General features: G+C 37.6%; 1 protein-coding gene across 5 annotated transcripts in view; it reads right to left on the reverse strand.

The window, feature by feature from the left end:
• The window catches only part of LOC131665757 (uncharacterized), a 48275-nt gene that overhangs the window by 23301 nt on the left and 3365 nt on the right, over window positions 1-21609 (reverse strand). For 4 of the 5 annotated variants that reach the window (XM_058937864.1, XM_058937862.1, XM_058937860.1 and 1 more), the window contains exons 2-8: window positions 20914-21094; window positions 16579-17076; window positions 15279-15518; window positions 13128-13614; window positions 11212-11601; window positions 8737-9127; window positions 7542-7845 (exon numbers count right to left, since the gene is read on the reverse strand). In XM_058937864.1, the coding sequence (XP_058793847.1) occupies window positions 7542-7845; window positions 8737-9127; window positions 11212-11601; window positions 13128-13614; window positions 15279-15518; window positions 16579-17076; window positions 20914-21072 (2469 nt within the window). In that variant the 5' untranslated portion in view covers window positions 21073-21094. The remainder of the gene's footprint in view (window positions 1-7541; window positions 7846-8736; window positions 9128-11211; window positions 11602-13127; window positions 13615-15278; window positions 15519-16578; window positions 17077-20913; window positions 21095-21609) is intronic. The other variant, XM_058937863.1, reaches the window with a different exon arrangement.

Here is a 21609-nt window from a genome sequence, read left to right on the forward strand (position 1 = left end):
AACGCCAAGTCCTTTATGCATACAATGAGAAATGGAACGGATGGATGATTAGAGCGGTTCGTATGAGAATTGAACTTTGTAATTCAAACTATAGGAGCTTTTGTATTTTCAAGAGAGCCTGCGAAATATTTGCATTGGGTTAGCTTCCGTGATTTTTATTGAAAACCAAATGCAGCGCTGTGCATTGAAAGTTGAGGACATTTTCAAAGAAATATTGACAAAACCATCGGGCTTACATGTAATTAATAAATAAAGATACAAATCGATATTTTAATAATAGCCCGTGTCATGTCGTTATGCAGCATTTCTATTTACCAAACTATTTATCAAGCATTAGTTCTACTTGAATGAATTAAGGTCGTTTGCATTGAAATTACGTCGCTAATAAGGTTTACTCGAGCTCACTTGAACGATAACGTTGTGTACGTGTGATAGCTTTGAAATAAATTCATATAGAGAGTGACGTCGAAACAATCGTTACTGAATAAAAGATCAGGAAGTTGTCGTTGAATTTTTCAACGTCAGAGCTACGTTTCAAGAAGCAACGGTCAAGCAATTTCGAAGAAAATATGAAGGCGTTGAAGGTGTTGGACAGATGAGGGTCTATATATATAGAGGTGGGTCAGATGTGTCTTTTATCACGCGATCTAAAACAATATTGAACTTCTGCGGCGTTTGTTAATGACGATGGGCAGATCCTTCGGGAGAGGAAATGTGGATCGCAAATGGGTTTACTCAGGTTCGAATCCACAACTTTCTCCTCTCTCTCTGTCTCTGTCTCTCTCTCTCTCTCTCTCTCTCTCTCTCTCTCTCTCTCTCTCTCTCTCTCGATTCTCGATCTGTCTGTCTGATAAAGCAGTAACAAAGATCAGCAGTGGCAAAGGTGTGTTCTCAAGTGAACAATAAATACTGCTCTAACAATTCGTAAGCAACTTTTTCCGATGATTGATGACAGCTTCACGGTTGCAGTATTGTTTTTTTAACTCGTATTCCCACTCAAAGATATACTTGTGGAGCAACAATCAAAGCAACAGCAGAAAGAATGTCATCGATAGTATTTTATTGTGCAACTAATATAAATGAAGTTTTTCATTGAAAAAAACAGCTGCATATCCCCAGGCTTTCGAGATTAGAGAGCGCGTAAAACTGTCGGCGATCCGAGTAATAAGAGCTTTTCTAATCAGGCAATGTTCTATCGGATCACATTGTTTGCCACTATCTCATTAAATTTTTGTTCGAGAAATGCTCAGTCTTTTTAATTAAAATGAAAAAATAACCAGAGCTATAGAAGAAAAGAGGCAATTACGAGTGATTAACGAATAAAGGTCATGACTGCAATTAAGTTTTCCTTTTAACATTGTTTCCTTCCATTATAATGAGTAACCTTCCTTGGATGTTTTCTAATAAAAATTTATTGAATAACGAGCGAACTAATTGTTAATACGCGTGCAAGAAGCATATTATAGCGAGAGAAGTTGGAGGAGCTGCGAAGGGACAGGATATGGGGATGAGGCGTATCGATTTCATGCAAGTTGAGACTGCGCGAAGGTGTCGGTGACAACACGAAGTACACTTACGCAGTGATATTGCCGGAAACCTTAGTGAGAGTTGTTACTCATCACCGACCTAACGAATTAATAATTTATAACGTAATATGCATTATTTTAGCAACTAGAGCGCAATGTTTCACTTTTCGCATAGATGTGCGTCGGTATTCAATTATTTTTAAAGAGCTTTAGACTAGACGTTCGTTCTGTATCCGTCGATGTATTGATTTATAAATCAGTAGATGACAATCCGGTATCCAATCACTTTCTCATTATTATAGATTTCCGTTAACGTTCCATGTACATATTGAAAATATTATGAAACTATATTTGTAGGTTGATGTTTTCAAAAGATGCATTTTGTCCAAGAATATGTCGGCATGAAGGCTGTCGAAAACAATGTCATATCTGTGGGCGATATTTTTTAAAAAAGGTAATAGGCATATGCATTTGTAATCTTGTATTAAATACGTGCTCGTCATCATTGTTTATTTGTATATTATTGTTATCGTATTTAATTTCAAATATCTTATAAATTATATATTTGTTTGACAACTAGTTTATGTAGAATGAAAATAAAATAAAAGAAAGTAACGATTTATGTGGCCTCGAATATCGCAATTTTGTCAACGGAAGGCAACCGACGGGTGTTCAACTTAGACATTGCTGGTAGGTAGTAATTTTGGAATGTTGAATAATTTTCATTGAAAGTCTAATTTTAATATTCCACTTGCCAAACGTCATCAAATTAATCTTTCTCGGCAATAAAAATTGCAGTGAGTTTAAAAGACAGCTATGAATAAAATCGTTTAAGAATAAAATCAAATGTCATGCATTTTTTTACGATTAACACAAAGAACGATAAAATTTAAAAGAAAAGAGGAGCACACGTGCATATCGAAAAAGAAAAGACATTCTACACGCGACTGGATGAACAGAACACAGATATATAGTCGAGCGAGTTGTCATGACGTCAATGTCGCGACGTCCAGTGACGTCATCGATCTCTCATTCCCGAAGCAGCAGCACGTAACTATTAGGCTTCTGCAATCTCTTTTATATTTCGTTTCTCTTCGCTCTGTTCCCATATCGGAAATTAAAAGACCCGTCATTCTTGTATTTCGACGCCTCCTACTATGCTGACTCTAAAGTCACTGTCTTCACTTACCGTTGGCTTTGATTGGTCGTCGAGATCACTACCCGTTGACTTGTAATGGACATGTGATTGAAGTACAACTTGCAAAGGGACAAACCCTCGTGCAACACAGAGTCCATCAATAATAAGGTGCTTAACTTTGAATGCCACTTACTTGGCAATTCGTTCTCCGTTATTAAATATTAATTTACCATCGCGAAACATTTTTTTGACATTGAATTTAAGGTTCTTATTTCAATGGAGTATTTTCTGAGCGTGTAATAAATACCATTTCTTGGAGGAATAAAGAAAATTTGTTGAAAGGAACTTATGATTTTAGAGAAAGGATCAATCATCGATCTGTATAAAAGCACTCGCTAAGCCCATTCAACGAAGCTTTCGCCAGATAGAGACTCGCGTTGGAGACAGCTTGCCATCGCTATAATTGCGACAGGTAATCAAGTGAAGGAGCAGTGAAACTTATGTACTTGCAATGTTGCAAATGTGAAAATCACGCTCTTGTCTGCAGCGATCAAATGAAAATCTGCCAGTTTTTTTATGAGAAATAGGTCAATGACGTGTAACAGAAAAGTTTTGATTTCTCTTCCGGCACTTTCATGAAGGAATCCATGCTAAAGTCTTTTGGATGCGTCAGCTGTCCTAATATATGTCGTTAATTCCATATCTCTGTCTCTCTGTCTTTGCCGCCTATATTCTGTTTTTGGTGAATAAGGTGAGCCGGTGTCAAATTGAAACGCGGCGCCATTTCTATTTAGAGACGAAGTGAAACAAGTCGAGTGTTTGATCTTCGATGGTGATAAATACGAGTAGAATGCTTAGCTGTTATTATTCTTGATTGTCTTCGATTTATTTCGTTTTTGTAGAATATTTAAAAAAATATATTGGCACAGCAGAGTTGAGCTTCTGGCGTGACAATCTATAAATACTTTGTCTCAATCTAGGGTTCGCTCGCTTGATTCATCAATTTGTATCGAAGAAATGAGTGATCACGTCCAGCATTTACGGATCCCATTCACGTGTACAAAAGAAGTTTGCTAGGCGATTGACCAAGAACGATCTATTGATATGAAAGTCGAGCGATAATCTGCGTGTGAGAAACGGACAAATGGGATAGAAGCTGGCAAGCTTCTTGGCAATTTGCAGAAGTAAAAAATACGTGTCGCTGCGAAAACTCTCGTGACTGGTACTGGCAACTACCGTGAATTGTCCAGTCTGTACGCGAATCAACAAAATCGGAAACTTTGCTTAGCTAGGAGCTTCATCTATTTTCGCTTCCGGTCCAGCTCCCAAATCGGCTCTATTAACCCGTACGCCTTCTCTTTTTCACGCTTCTTGGCTCTATCACTTTTTTCTTCGCTTCTTATTTTCGACTTTCCATTCAGTTGAGCTCTTCGCTCTATTTCTGTTTGCTTTCCTTTCGCACTGCGCACAGCCGTGTCGAGCGAGAGCGCACGACTGCTTGCGGAAAATCTTAGAGGGTATAACTAAGCAACCTTGAATGCCTGCTCGTTTGACCGTGTAATCTCTTGTAAATCTTCTACTTTCGGCTAATTAAAAGTCTCCCTTTTTTAGTTCTCACGGATACACATTCTCCGACACAATTCAACCGACCAACATTTATATTACATAGTCTTTTATTGATTATGGACACAAAGACTTTCACGCTCGGATGGATATTTTTATAATAGGGCTATACTCGAGAAATTCAATTTCAAGCTGTCACAGCAGCAGTACATTGGAAATCAACATGAAAATGAACGCCGCGCGCGTAATAATGCGATTGTTCGTAACGTCACCTTGACACGTTCTCTTGTCAAGACTTAATATCTCTTTCCATTCGCTTTCTTTCTCTCTCACGAAATTTTCATCAACTTTCTGGAACAAATAGTAATATGTACCGAGCGACAACTCATCGCCTTCAGTCATCGATTTATCGAGTAAAATTTTCCTTTATACCGTCGATATTCCAGGTTATAATCATTGACATTCACATAAATCTATTGTAAATATTGAAAATCCATTTTTTGTAATATACGAATTCGGTTTTTTCATTTCCGTAATTGGTCAGTTGATTGGCTTAGCGAATCGTATATTTTTGACGATATTTTTGAACAAGCGGAATTTCATAAACAACAACAGAGTGAATAACGTGTAATTGAGTTCGGTACAAGTCCAACCATGCTGGTATATTAATCTTGCGACAGTCAATCAGTCGACATGAACTATTCACTATTATGAAATGTAAAATATTCTTACACTTTATCAAAATATCATTCAAATATTCCACAGATGCAAAATCTTGATGAGTGTATTTGTTATCAAACAACAGACAATCGTGTAAGCTTAAAACTACAATTAAAACCCAGTTATACGAGTAGAACTTGGTTAGTGATATTGAGCAAAGTGCAAAAAAGCATCCTTTGTTGCCAAACGAGCTGATTTCTTTTTGTCTCACTCCCTTGGTTAGCTATACCTCATCAACGTCATTCTATCGTTCGTTTCCTTCTGTTTCTACACACATACACGCGTGCATGCGCGCACGCACGCACGCACGCACACACAAGCGTAGATGACCAGGTGGCAAAGTCGTTCTAATTTTGGATGTAAGCGAAGCCTGAGCGCCAGTCTCGGTTGAGCTTGATTCTAGCTACTTGGTGCAATTTTCTCACGGAACTTAGTGAATGAAGCTCAGAGTGGGCGTGATTTGTAAATAAACATTTTAGTATTTTTAGAAGCGAACTAAGCTTTCACTCTATGATTTATTTAGTAGTCGTTTTCAATGTTCTACTTAGAGATAACTTACGATGGTTTACAGTTGTGAACAAGTATTTTTTAATCTTCATCGGTCTTTTGATCAGCAATTTTCTTGAGAAAACGCATTGTACAAAAGATTTGTTGAAAGAAAACTCAAGCATCTCTAAGATGATTTTAATACAGTTTTGGCTACGAAGCTAGATGAGCTTATTCGAAAAAACTTGTTATTGTTTTAAAAATTGCAATAGCATACCAAAGCAGAATTAAAACGTGGTGATTCGAAAAATTTTAGCCGTTCAGGTAATGAAAAATAAGATATAATATTTGCAAAAACGGAAATATAATTTCATCAAAATATGTTCATCTGTTACTTCATATTTCATAATTGAAGATATTTTACAAAATGAAAAATACAGAAAATATTCTGTAGATATTGACGATTAGAGAGGATCGATAAGATTCTAGAAACATAGAAAAAAATAAGAAGGTCTAACATAGAGATATTTCACTGTTCAGTAAGTGGTCATACCACTAACAACTTACAACTTCATATCACTGGCCCAAGCAAAGCATAGCTAGTCATCGAACGTTCAGAAGCTATTCTTATCTTAATTTCAATGATCATTCTTCATTGAATATTTTCGTCCAAGAACTTAATAATGAAAAATATTTTTGCCAAGAAGGAAAAGTACAGCAGTGCGTGCGTTAGTTACAAGGTCAGACTGCTTCGTACATGTTTATCGTCGCAACGTCACGACGTTGACGAAGTGGATGAAGAAAGACGCGCGTGTGCGCACGCGGCGGACAGGCTTCTCTCATTCATGAATTTCCGAGCAAAACAGCTCGAATGTAAATGACGTCATCATACCTCTGCCTCCTAAAAGGCGAGTACGCGTGATATAAGGTGTAGTTAATGGCTTAAAAAACAACGCGTTGATTATATATAATAACGTATTATTATGACATGACGATTACTGTGAAAAAAAATACCTAATGATTTTCATAATTTTTAAATTGCACGATTTCTTGACGAATATATGTTTTCTTCTGATTGCATCGACGAAAGCATATGCGTTACGTATTGGTAAACTATAAAATGCTAATTGACCAACAATTATCCCACTTGACAATCTATTATTAATACCATAAATTTACCCCAAGGTAAAGTTAAAAAAAATATGCTATTTCAAGTGCAACTTCGTACCTAGTTATTTTCAGATCTAGGAATAAACCGCAAAGTAACACTCGAAGCAGCACCAGCAGCAGCAGAGGCAACAGCGCTTGCACAGCAAGCTGCATTGTATAAAAGGCAGCTCTGAATAACAATAATGAATGGCCGTCGACGAGACTTCACATGCACATGCCATCGACAGACGTGTAATTGTTCTCACCGAGTGGATCTCATCAGCAAGCCTTACATTTTACCCACTCTTGCAAATAACAATGTTAGTAGGTCGGAGGATTGTTATTCTTAAACTCGTCTATTAATAATTGAACGTTGGCCTGTGTATATATATTCATGTAGGAAGCTTTTCACGTGCGCACTCCGCTCTTTATATCAACGCAACAAGAATAACAATATAATTCACGAAATGTACGTTTTTGAAAAAACTGTCGAAAATGTACAGTGCGTGCGTGTGTGTGAGTGTAGCTGAATACATATATACTGCTTTATTGTGCTTATCATTGTAGCATTTAATCACGCTAAACAAAAGCTTTCTCCACGCAATTTAGTTGTTGATTTTATGCAGGTTGCTCTCATAAGGGAATCGCCAACTATGAAACAAATTGCATAATCTATCAAGTTCGTCATACCGTTACTGGCGCGTCTTATTTCTTAAAAGAATGAATTTAAACAATTGTTGGTCAGCAACGCTATCGATCGCCTCATATATAAACTCTTATGCGTGTAAATCAGAGTGATTTTGTAATATTACATAGCAACATGTTGTTGACGTAAATCTGCATTTGAAGAGTAAAAAAGTTAAAAATCACGTTGGTAAGCTTTGATACCATGATCGACAACTTTTACACAGCGAAATCAAAAGATCATCCTGTGCGTAAAGCAAAGAACAAATACTCACATTAGGATGAGCCGGTGCACAAGCGACTCTCTCGGACGAACCCCGCAAAAGTTCAGCAAGTAATTCAGGACTTGGTCCGGGTAAACCTTCCAGTTTGCTTGGACTGGACGTGGTGCGGTGATGCGTAGGCGGTGTCTCAGCGCTGCTGGTATTGCTACCGCCTGCATTAAATGACAAATTGGCCGAGACTTTACGCCTCTGACGTAAGCCAACGTCGTCTAGATCGGCTGCTCGAGACTGTTGTTTTGCCATCTCAGCCTCTAACATCTGGCCGTAAGGTCCGCGTAATGGACGTTTACTGTACCTTTTACATTAGAAATAAGACAATTCACAATTTCTTCATTCCGATTCTCTGTTTTTCGTGAAAACTTTAATTATTAATGTATAACGCCGATCAACGCAAATTGAGTTTATGATATATAAGAACCGTCTGCTTTTTTTCAGATTATTGCTGAATTCCGGAAGCAACTAGTAAATCATCAGGTTATAATACAGAGTAGTACAATAATTGATGTATTAATGAAAATAAACAGGGTTTCTATGTATAACACTTGCAGAAAATAAAAGATCGTAAGTACTAAAGTATATATGATATTGATGTACTAGTTAATTGAGAGTGAAAAATGTACAAAGCCAAAATCGCACGTGTAGATTTCGAAAGATATTAAGAATGAAGTAAGCTTATGGGACGTTTGAACGCGCAAAATTACATTGCAAATTAATATTTGTTTGTATCGATACCCTGATTAACGTGAATAACACATATAAAGTTGCTTATCAAAGACAACGGGAAAGCAAGACACGTGGCTCAGCGTGAATATGCGAGAGCACGCGTGTTTGCGCGTTTGTATATCCTTGATTTTAAATGCTAGCGTGCCGAGTAAACTTTTCGCGATATCCTGTGGATTCAGTATTAATAGAGTCCACACAATCTAGTGGAAGAAAGGAGACAAGTTTTCAAATGCGAGCGCTTCGCGTGCGCGCACGAGTCAGCCTTTCAAATAAGAGACTTTTTTTACACTTGGGATGTCGATTTGTTCTCCTTTTATACAAACCATCCCATCGCGTGAAAGCTCGCGCGCGTAAGATCGAAAGGTATATTACGTACGTATGTATATGCGTGCGTGCGTAATATATCTTTGAGAATTGAGCTTAAAAAAATGAGAGCTGCGCGAAGAGAAGACAAGTAGCTTACCTCCTGGGCGTCTGTCCTTCGCAATCCGACAGATCACTTGGTGTGGCCGAAGCCGGTGGCTCGTCTCGCTCTTCGCTACTCTGCCCACTGAGCTTTAACCTGGCAATCGCAAGCTCAGCCGAGTCGACAGCTGGCTCGGGCCATTGTGTTATGTAGACACCCTTGCGTCTCTTGCTCGTGTCGCCACGGTAGCGTCGTAATTTGCCACCCGGCGACACTGGCTGTACTGACTCGCTTGTTGCCGTGGTGGCAGTGCTTGCTTCGCTGGGCGCTTCGCTCGCTTCGCTTGCCTGGCTCAAGCGTAAATTCGCCAAATTTCGCAGGTCTACGTCGAGGATTGTGTCCTCCTGCGGTGGTGTTATTATTACCTCGTGTGGCTCGATACGGCTTTCTGAAAAACGGTTTCGTGTATTTTTTCATCATTTTACCAACAATTCATCTTCAACTCCAGTAAAGAATTCATCAAGGCATTTCCTAGATGAATATTCAAAAAATATGACGTCCGTAAATCTTTTCAATTCTATCCTTACTTTTCAAACAAATTTCATATTGATACCTAACTATTGACCATTTTATTCAGTGCAGACAATCAACATTTATCGCTTTAATGCTTTTCCGAAGAAATCGCTCCGTCGATACGACCATCAAGGAGAGATCGTCTGATATGCGATATCGTTTACGTTTAAGTCCTATTCATTAAGTTGCAAGCGAGGGAATAGATGCTAATACAGATCAGCGACATTTGATTTTTGAGTGCCAACTAGTCCATGAAATTTCTATGAGCTTCCATCGCTTAGCTCGCGAAACTTTATAACGAATCTACATTTTTTCATTGAGTTCTTCTTTTTCAACTTTCGTATAGACTGCAGCTAATTGTAAACTCGACTGCTATTAAACGGCATTCTTTCAAGGTGATTGATTACTAACTCGGTAAAAAAAGAAATACCGTTGTTTGAATAAGCTGGTTAAGTAATGAAATTCCAACGCAATTTTGGTTAGATTGTCTTTACCAAGATTACATTGTAGATGGCTTCTTTAAAATCTCCAAACATATTATTCCAAGTTTTTCTCATAAAATTCTATTGGTAATTTTCGTAAAATTGTACGCTACAAGCAACAACAATAACAACAAATGTGAATGCCAGTAAGCAACGAAAACATCGCAAAATCGAGATGACGACTATCAATCGGATTTCCATCCACTCCTTATAAGTCGATCGTTACCACAGACGCCAAGCGTCAGCGCATCGCGATTCAAACAAACAGCGATAAAGACACACACACGCAATGACGCGCGCGCGGCTCTGAGAAAAAGAGCCCGCGTCGTCGTCGCACATCACCCACACACATGTGTCCCGAAAATAGAGGAGATGCCACCTTTTGTGCTTCCCCAAAATAGAAAAGAAGGAAGAGATGCTTCCGTACAAAATTATCCAATGAGCACGTGAGTCCATTGTGCCAACCGGAAATGCTGACTTTTGCTGCATTCTCACGTGTACTTTGTTTACATGTTGAGATGACCATGATGAAAGTGTAGTATCCCCCTCCCCATCTCCAAGAATGGGAGTTAAAGGGTTCATTGAAAAAAAAAAGAAAAACTGACATGCATGGAAAGAATTCGACGACAACACTCAATTTGTCAATGATCTTTTTAGTTGTTACAAGTACATTTTCTAAAAGTTTCGTTTTGAATGCATAAAAGCAGGGATTAATACAATAGACCATCAGTTATGTATTATCTGATTTGTATAAAATGGATTTGCATTGAAAATTATTGTAAAATAAACATACTATGAGAGCGAGAAAAAGAGAATCCCCATCACATATTAATTAGCACCTGAAGCAACTGACCATTCGTAATAAATATAACATTGGTTTCTGAAAAATCATTCTCCGGGTTTATTATTGATGAAAATTTGATTTTTTTAAGATATAATAATTCGTCTTATTCAAGCCTACAAAGATTAGATAAATAAAGTTGCTTTTTGAATCTACACTATAAATAGCTCGCCAAATTTTGATGCCATTTAATTGATTGGCAAAGAGAATGCGCCTAGGGTCGCGCAAGGGAGAATGAACGTATAGAGTAAGCAAATCATTCGGGCGCGCTTTTAAGTGAATTCGAATTCACGCAGAAGCATGAGAACTCAAAGCTTTGTAATGAATTTGACAATGAATTTTTCATAACGTGCCTTAAAATTTCTTATCATTTAATTGACGCTTTCTTTATATTTTGAGATAAATGTGAAGAATAAACAAGAAGAACCTTCACTTGACGCATGACCTTAACATTTGCGGCTCAGAGTTATAAATGAAAATGGAGCAGCGCAAGCGACAAGTTCATGTCAAGTCGTCCGACTGTTTTAATTGATTTTCCTATGAACCGAATAGCCTTTAATAACATTGAATCCTCAAATGACTCGCACGCAAATGAAACGACAATAACGGGCGATGAATATTAGTTAATCGACCAACCTCTTTGCAAGCTCTCCTTGACAACGTGTTCGCTAGGCTTCTCATGTTCGACAGCAGCGACATTGACCCGCGCCGGAGCGCAATCCTCGTCGACATTACTGTTCACAGGCTCCGGGCTTGCAATCGCACTCGACGTAGCCAAACTATCCGATCCATCACTGCATGGTCTGAAGGCAGCTTCGGTAGACGGTAGCGACAAATTATTGTTGATAAGACCTTCGGCCGATGATCCAACAGCGCTGTCTGCTAAACTGGGTGGACTTGGTGTCGGTGAGTCTTCGATCCGGCGGACACGAGGCAACGTGCTTGCGCGTACTTCCGACGCCGCGTATGCTGCTCGTCTTGCATTCGCAATTGCCGATGCCCGGCTCCCGCCACCGTCGACGTTGCCTAACGAGAGAGAAAGAGAACCCAACATCCCGGTTATATTCAACTCTTGCATATGCAGCGATGAGTTTGCAGGCTTTATTTAGTACACCGGGAGGATTGCAGTGAGGGATACCGAATTCTCGCTGCGTATTAGTGCTTGCGTCGGTTATGTGACTGATTTTCAATTTCAAACGAATGCGATCATTATCCAATGAATTTCTAGATATTACAGATTCATTTACTTTTATTATTTTACAATTGTAAAATAGTTTCTTTAAGCGTTGCAATGTGTGTTATCATTGTTTTTTAGATCGATGGATCAAGAGAAACAAAACATTTTCAACAAGCGTTTTCAGTCAGATATTCAAATGCACGCGAAGATTACACGAAAGAAACATTCTATGTAAGTATTTTTAGTAGGCTTTTGATAGAATGTGGAAAATCCAATTGTTCAAAATAAAAGTGATTCGATAAATATAAAGAAAATATTAAGAAAGACATTGTGCGTAATGTATTTCTGTGAACACCGCCTGCATTATTTTTTTAAACAAATGTGCAAAGTTCTTTTAATAAACGTAACACTTTATCGTTTACATTTTAAATAAAAATAGGTTAGAATAGAATTTAATAAATACGAGAATGACAAAACTTTTATATGCTAATCGCACATTCTGAATAATAATTCGGGCTATTTAAAAAAAAATTTTCTAGAAACCATAATACTATCAGCATTCAATAAGCTCGAGCTTAAGCAATGCTATACGAGTACTTGGCTCGAAGCGAGCAATCATTTCGGCTTATTTCGGGTACGTATATGCGAGCAGTAGCAGCGCGAATTATTCGCGGTTGACGTCCATTTACCGGCGGGTAGCATGATTTTGGCAAGCTGCTCTAGTTTTCACAAAAGATTGAGCTAGTGCAAGCTCATGTCTGCACAAACGAACAAGATATTACCTAATACCGTGTTGAATTCCGCCATAGGGCTCAAAATTGAATGCACTTCCTTATGCTTAGCTTTATTTTTGAGTTTTCGATTTCATTTAAGACCAGAGATGCTTCTCTCGATTTCTTAACTGGTTTTACGTGATAATTTTTACATTTTCAATTTTATAATAACGTGTTATTCACGGATTTGTAATGATATTTTCGGTAAGAGATTCGACGTTCTTTCAGTTTCATTCGATCTAATATTTCTGTGCATCTAACATTCGACTTGTCTTATAAGAATGGAATAGTGCCAAAGTAAACTCATACAAGATTTATTTCAAACTATAAATTGCTTTGCCTCCCTTTCAATATAAAAAATGATTTATCCTCGCGTGTAAGCTCAATCATCTCAACCGATCTATTCGAAGAAATTTCTTTTACCATCTCCACACCGTATTGATCTATCAATCATCAGCATATTTGCTATTCAAATTATTTTGCAAAATATTTACTAAGAAGTGGATAGTCAACAATCACCTCAATTAGTATTTTGATATATTGATAATTGAGATGCTCTCACGTAAATTTTTTTCATGCGTGAAATGAAATTTATCACTTACCGTAACTATAATCAGCTTGTCCGAATGATGCACTCCGATAAGGCTGTCCAGTTTTCTGCGTGGGATAAAGCGAAGAAGTTCTAAGCTCCATGAGACCTGGCAAGGCGTCTCTTGCTTCATTTTCGCACAAATTCACGCTTTCACACCTGTCCAATTTCGTTTTGGCACTATTACTCGTATCGCCGACCAACGAATCACTCGACTGTCTGTAATGTCGACTCTTTCCGTTGCTTGCATTATCAACAGCAGCGTCGTTCTCATCAACCTCCGGATCATAATATTCTTCGCTTAGACTCTCGCTTCGAAGTAACTGACGAGGACGTGTTGATGACGACGATGATGGTGGCGGTGATGGTGGTATCGGTGGCAGAGGTGGCGGTGCTGGTGGCGGCGAAGAATTTACACTTGGAACGCGTGGATGATGGCTACCCTCGCTAAAGGTGTAACTGCGACAGGAGACTCGACCAGTGTTTTGATTGACTGTCAACTAAAAAAGAAATTATAAAAAATTTTCTATTTTTCTTTCGTCACTTATAAGTAAATAAAATTTTATGTTTGATTAGATTTAATTTTGACTTCATTATGCATTTAACCCTGTAAGTGTCTTGCTAGTTTTAAGAAAAGTATGGATTCAAGTTGGTACAGCGATTCAAGTAAAATAATTATCTTCCAAAATCATCATATCAACTAATACGATATTGATATTTTCTCTATTGAAGATTCCAGAACCTTCAAGGTTTTCCTCATAACAATGAACAGTATAAATGAAAATTCAACGAAAATATCTCAGAAATTCAAAGAAACAAAGGCGCAAACTCGCTGATATGCATTAAATAGCCAAGCAATGAAACTTCTGAATGAAATAGCCTCCAATTTCCCAGAGCCGACCAGTCTAGCAGAAGCTGCGCCGTAGATTTTCTAATTTAGCTGAAGTAAGAGAGAGAAACAGACCCACACATTCAAGCTCGCGCGAGGTTCGAAAGCACAATAAACCGAATAATGTACGCAGGCGCGTTCCAGAGATTATTTGAATGGCATGCGGACAGGTGTCGTTCAAGGCCACATTACAAAGGGCAATAAACAAGGGTTGCTTTCTAATCAATGAAGGGAGAATGGATGTACCAAATCGTTGCGAAATCTATCAGAAAAGCTTCATGTTCAATTATGCAAGAAATCGTAGATGAATGTAGAACTTACGTGGTAGATGGTATTTTTAACAAGATTAATTGAGCTTTTGCACTACTTTTTGAGTGATTGTTTTTTCAATTGCGTGAAATATAATCTTCATTTGTGAATTTTGGAAGAAAGTATTGAGGAAAGATTTTGTAATGTGTTTTGAGAGAAGATTTTACGTCAGGAAAGTTATATTATCGTATTACACAGAAAAGTAAACCAATAAATTAACGAATGATAGAGTATAGGTTGAATTTCTTTGTGTCAAGTTATAGAGGTAAGAGAACCTAGTATTATATTTAGAAGCGTCGACAATAAAATAAACCATCGCTGATTCGAAATTGTCAAGGTCTTAGTAAATACAAAAATTAATACCTACGTATTCGCGTAAAACATGAGTATAAAGATGAGTGAAAGGAGAAATGAGCTAATCCCTCGGATTATTAGTGGCTTTTACCCTCCACCAATTCGAGAGAAAATTGTTACTAGGAAGCTCGAAATCGCCAAAATGAACAATGAAAATATTTTTAAAAAAGTAAAAGAAAAGTAAAAATCTCTAGAATATCTTGATGGCCATGTTACCGTATGCTTACATTTGTATCAAAATTAATAGAATTATTCAGAAATATTATTTTAATCTAATTAAATCGATTTATAATTTGAATTACTTTTATAGCAAGTTAGATACTAACAGAGGATCGAAATGTGTGGATAATAATTTTTGCGAACCTATTTTCATAGTTTATAATAAATGCAGTAGAACCTGTTTTTTCAACAGCTTCCATACAAAATCAATAGAAAAATATACCTTGTTACAGTATATTTGACTGCCATTGAACTAATGAATAATGACCTCCCGTCAATGGAATAGTAAGGAAATCAAAACTAGTTTCATTGAAATTGTACTTCATGATGAACATGTTATCAATGTTTCAAATATACAAACATATCAAAGAGTAAAAGAGAAAAAGCACTCACATCCGACTGTTGCAAAGCGTAATTGCGCCGTTCGTCAACTGGTGGTGGAGAGGATGTATGAGCACGGGATGGCCGCCTCGGTGGCGGCACTGGAGCCGGGCCCTTTAGCTTTTCTGTAAGCTCGCGCAGCCGTTCGGCCTTGTCGCTGTTGCGCGAGGTTGACGATTTTTTGCCACCGCTGCCACCGCCGCCGTTCCATCGGAATCTTTGCAATCGGTCCACTGCTGTTACGGCTGGCTCCTGTATTTTTAAGTTTATAAAAACGAGCATTATTAATTGAAAGAAAGATGGCGTAAAAAATGTTTACGCGAGCTATTGATTCAAGAAGGAAGAGTTGTGCTTCTTATTTTTCTTTTTCATTGTGCTTGTTGACATTTCTTTCGTAAAAGCTTTTTCAGAATAGCCGTTTGACATTTGAAGGTTGGTAGCCTTGGAATGCTGATAACTTTGAGGATCAAGAGACAGAAATCAAGATGCCGTTCTAAGTTTAATAATTTATCGAAAATATTCTAAATCAAATGGAAAGAAGAAAACAAATTTAATTAATAAATACTCAAATTTTTTAGGGATATGTTATCGTACAAAGACTATGTTGTTTTAAAGATGCCGATATTACCGCCTCATCCCTACATTTTTAGAAATATTTTTGATAGAACTTTCAACATATAACGTCCCCATACACTTCACAAATGAAAGTTATAATTAAAAAAAAAAATTGTAGAATTTGAGTGAAGAAAAAGTAGCGGCGAGTTTTTAATCTTTATATAAGAATAGCTCTAATTAAAAAAAATTGGTTTGAAAGCGCTTATAAGAACTGAAATGAAATTTTGTATAAATGAAACTTGTATAGACTTTTTCGACACGAATCACTGATTTTTCAAAATAATCTCCCTATATTTTCCAAAATTTCACAATAGCTGATGGCACGTTTGTTCGGGAATGTCACATGCACTGTTCAGAAACTTTCCCTAATTAGAATATTTTTCGGGCACTCGTACAAAAGTCGTAACTGTCGAAATATTGACTCGAAACGTGCGTTGGAAACGAAACGGCGGCGAAGAAGAATCCTCTCAAACGAGCAAACACACATCACACGTTTAGCGTCGGCTTTTCTCCTTTTTTCTCCACAGAGGGAAAAGTAAAAATAAACACACACACACACACACACACACACACACACACACACACACACACACACACACAACTCTTTCTCTCCTTGAAATATATTGGTGAAATTGAGCAATATGTATCTCGCATAGAAATGATGTTATGGAGACCAACAAAAATCCACAAAGCTTACGAATAAGTTAGTGACAAACTCCATGGGCAGCGGTTGCCGCCGTCCCTTTAGCATAAACGTATATAACAACAAGAGTTTCTTTTGTCTTGATACCTGTAGCCGGAGGCTTTTGCTCCAAAACGGCTGTCTAAGCAGCAGCGGCTGCTGCCGAGTGACTGGCTGCTGCTGGTGCTTGTGCTGCTGTTGAGACTCGGCCGTCGGCCAACAGGCCCGGCTATTATTAGTCGGTTGCTGCGAGTTTGGCGCAGCACGAGCGCCGCTACTGCTGGTCCAGGACGGCGACGGTATCCGCGAGTTACCGCCACTACCACTGCCGCCGCCACTTAAAGGTAAGAGACGAGCCCGTGCCCCGATGCAACAGCACTCGCCTGCTAGACTTGGCTTTGCGCAGTACGATGGGTTGTCGCTCGATAGGCGCTGATGATCCGCATCCTGCGAGTCGCGGGTTCGACGACGCTCCAGCAATTGCTCTCGGGAATCCGCTGGTGGCAGGCTGTCCTGTAATAATAACGGAACATTGATTTCTACGTAACATTTGCTACTGTCGACGCTGTCACGATAAACGAATGCTTCATGTGAATTCGTCGCTGAGGAAGCTGCAACTCAGTCACGCCAAGCACGTGACTTTCGAGTCTTACGGGCACTAAAAACAGTGTAGGGGAGGCGTCAGCCGTAAATAACAGTAATAAACAGGGGATAGCGAGAGAGAAAGACGTAGCACGAGCTAGCAGAAGGGTTTGCGAGTCGCGCGGAGATCCTATGAGGGCATCGACCCTAGTAAATTGGAAGCGGCTAAGAGGTCTGAGACTCCGTACAATCCATGCAAATGAAACGCATCCCGATAGCAGTTTGGACTTTCTGCTGCAATAGTCAATTCACCTTTCCATTTAACGATCCGCGCCGCCGCTCTTACATTTCTAAAAATGTGCCTTTTTTCCTTCCACTGGGACGTTTTTAACGCCGAATTTTCATCTAAGCCGTTACTGTGTTATTTAGTCTTGCTTCTGTCTTGTTATTAGTGTTCTCATTTATTCTTGTTATCGCTCTGTTATTATTGTGTATAAAACAAGTTGTTAGCCTAAATCAAAACAAAATATTATCTGCTGCTTAATATCTTTCCTCAATCTCGTCCATGCAAATTGATAGTAGTATTTAACGTAGTATTTTCTTCTTATCTCGTCATTTTAATTATATGTTTAAAAAAGTCTAAGAAGCTTGATATTTCGCAAAAAACGTATTCATTGCACGACACGGGGATTTTTGGATTCTACGACTTACAAGCCGAAGGAAAACTTTGGCGTTGTTACTTCCGAAGTCATCAATTTTTTTTAATTTCTAACACAAATTTTAATGCATTCTCAAACTATAACAGAACCACTCAGGAACTTAGAAAATAAATAAGGCGTACCAGCGGTGTCTAGAAGTCTATTTGATATTTATATATATTGATATCAAATTTCAAATTAAGGAAATAGAATAATTTTTCCTAGATTTCTTGTATGTGCTAAAAAAATTCCCTCTCAATATAAACTATGAAACTACAAATTGTATATTTAAGTGATTACTACTTTACCTTCTATAGCATTATTACGTTGGGAATCTAGAACTCACAATAGTATCCTGCGAATATAATTCTTTTTACGTAAATTCGATTGTATATTTTATCCACAGTTGAAACTTTTATATTGAAAAATAAGTAATACTGTTTTTCGCTGACTTTCTCCAAGTTGTTTAAAAAAGTACTGATATTAAACATATATGATTTTCAGAATGGCCAATATTTCAATTTAAAAAATCATATTTGAACTAGAAAAAACTTTCATTTATTATTTGGATTATTTATCACCTTCATTCACCTTAAGTGGACCATCTGCATAAATGGTTATAATACAGATTAAAAATATGCGGACATGATAAATTAACCGTCGTATCATTATATAACAGAAGTTTGTTTTTAGTTAATGATCAAATTAATAATTCTAAAAAATAAAAATTTATAAAATTTGTTAAAGATTGATGCTGATTGTAAGCTGTAGAATGAGTTCTTTTATGCTAAAATTTATTTCACATCCATAAATGTTTTGTATAGTAAATAAAATCTAGTCGCGTAGATTTTTTTTACAAATAATGTTAACATAAATGATTTGTGGAGTTTTGAATATATAATTCGATAGTCGTTAAAATGAATTTCAAGTTATTATAATTATATAATATAAGAATTTCGTATAACGGCTATATTTTTAAATTATTGTAACATATATTTCAAATATCGGCAGTACATAAATAACGAAGCACTTTCGAATTAAAAATTGTCGAAAAATACTTCTCGAATTAAAAATAGCTCCGATATGTGGCATTCTATGCTAAATTTGAAGATGAACAATCATATCGAAATAAATTTGAAGATAAACAGTCATATCGTACGTGCTCGCAAAATTCGTGATCGATACATTTCGGTGTTACTTAGAACACAACTGAAAATAAGGCCTTTGAGCCTAAGAGCTTTGGCGACGCAACCTTATAATGCATTAAAACATTAATTTACATCGAACGCGAAGTAAAACCAGAAATCATTCGTCGAAATACGAATCTGATAAAAAGAAATGTCACATCAGTAGCAGTCCCAAGCGTTCATTGAGCGAGTCAAGGAATGGCAGAAAAAAAACTGAAATTTTCAAACGCAGGGAAAGCCAAGGAAGAGAATCGCGCGCACGTTATACACCCACGAATAGAATCCGCGTGCCAAGAGATACTGTATTGGCAATAGTAGAGGAGGATAAGGTGACTCCGAGTCTTCTCACGAACTCGTTCCAGATAAACTCCTCTCTCACTCGCTCTCGCGCTACTCTGAAATGGATCTTCGCGGAACATAGAGCGCACCGTAGGAAACGCCGACACCGCCAACTCCGTGCATGTAAACTCGTTTCTTCTCTGTCCCTGTACGTGTACCCAAGCTATTAAGAGACAGGTATACGTCACAAGAGAGTAGCGCTAAAAGTATCCAAACAATAATTGACAAAGTCGTTTCTTGGTTTTTCATTTCCATCTTTCGTCAGTTGAATTGCAATGCGCTGCAGCTGACAAGGCTCGTAGAAGAAAGTTTGGTAGTTTGAATTTTATGAATTGCTTTGAAAACATTGTTCATCGTGGTATTCAAAGTTATCGATCGTTTTATTCTTCCAATTTTTTGTTAACGCGTCGCTTAACGTAAATTTCCTGTCATTCTGTCATAGAATCATGAATAACTCATTGAAACAGTCACAATATAAAATAAAAAATCGCATGGAGCATTAAATGAATATAAATGTTACTACTCCTAAAAAGCCTTATCAACAACAGCAACAGTAGATAGACGATTACGCGCATTGAGACAGGCGTAAATCACGGCAAACTTGATATTCGCGATGAAGAGGAAAAAAACTGGTATGAGACAGTAACTTTAAGATACTGAATGTACTGAGATAAAAGAAAAAATTACGTGCAGGCGAGAGTGTGTCAAAAAAAGTTACATCCAAGTGAAAGTAAGCTGTTGAATTTCTGAATAATAAAGTTACATGTAGGCATGCGAATCTGCAATATGAACCGATGAACATTCCATCGTGGCATTTCAAATAAAATTTAAAAATCACTCTATATTAACAAGGCCTAACATTATTATTTGATACTGTTTGTTGTGAAAAATTTGAGATAGGAATTTTTAACTGAATCAAAAAAGATAATAAAACTTTATTCGAGATACAACGTTCTTCACTGGCATCTGCTATTCGCGTACTCATTTGTTCTGCCAAAGTAACTTTAGCTGCTCGATAGTGGTTTAAAAGAAAAGAAGACACGTTTGATAAAGTGAAGACGCAACAATGTCACATAATAAGAATGAACCTCGGCGATAAGGCGCTCGATCACTTACCTCCCGCGGGCTGTGAAAGCAACTTAGATTGTCATGGGATGAGTGCAACGATTTTAGTCTCCAAGCTAAAAGTCTTTTAAGATACTTATACAGTCAGTCCGTTAGAGTAAAACGTTCTACGTATTTTTCATGGAATGTTTTCCAAACTTTATTTGAGCAAATCCAAAAGAAATATGTTGATATATCTCCATGTTGATATATTCCCATGTGCTAAAGACTATGTGATCTGATTATCTCGAAAAAAAATTGCCAGGGATATGCCATTTCCCGTTTGAAAGCTAATTTCTGATGCTTCGAAATAAGCAAAACACTTTTTTCGAAATTGCATACTATGCACGGAGCATCGAAAGCGAAAAGCGAATAGGCACTTTATGGAATAAACCGCAAAAAAACGTATTTTCCTACATTAAAATTATAGTCGTTTATACCTGTGACAATCGTAGGCCATATCTGGTGCCACCAAGGAGGACGTAGCTGGCACCAGAACCGATGGTTACAGGTCTGGCGGCGCCGCAGAGCCAAGCACCGTAACCTTGATCTGGCGTCGACGTCCTCTCCCCGCCTCCGTCTCTTGCGGCTCGGGGCATCCTTCATCCTTCCCTAATGGCGCTGCAATCAAAAAATAAACAACGCTGTACAATCAATTGATATTTTTAATATTATACAATATACAATTTGCTTTTGCGCGTAAGGATTATCAATTTTGCCTGTTGAAGTTGCGTTAAAATATTCATTAGAATTCGAGTCGATAATTTACGAAGTCGTTGCATAAGCTAATCAAATCGAAATCTGATTAAACATCTTCGTTCCCTCAACAACTAAAGGAAAATCCCCTTTCACCGTGACATTATTTTGCCGATCGGTTAAGTAGAAATCAAAACGTAATTCTGACGGTTATATGAAAATTGTCATTGAATCCACGTGGAGTCTACAGTGCGCAGCGAATAAATCAATTTTAAATTTATCTTCCGATTCAGTGAAATAGCGTCGGCGTACTCCGATTTTTTTTTCGTGTAAGCAGGTCAAGGCAATGACGTTTTGCTTTTTTTACTGCTATAAAGTGTTACTTTATATGAAAATTGTTTTAAAAAATCATAAAAATGATCCATTGTAGTGTAAGAAAG

Source organism: Phymastichus coffea, unplaced genomic scaffold, assembly GCF_024137745.1.
Source record: "Phymastichus coffea isolate CEN01 unplaced genomic scaffold, Cenicafe_Pcof_1.1 PCOF00054, whole genome shotgun sequence".
Lineage (NCBI taxonomy): Eukaryota > Metazoa > Arthropoda > Insecta > Hymenoptera > Eulophidae > Phymastichus > Phymastichus coffea.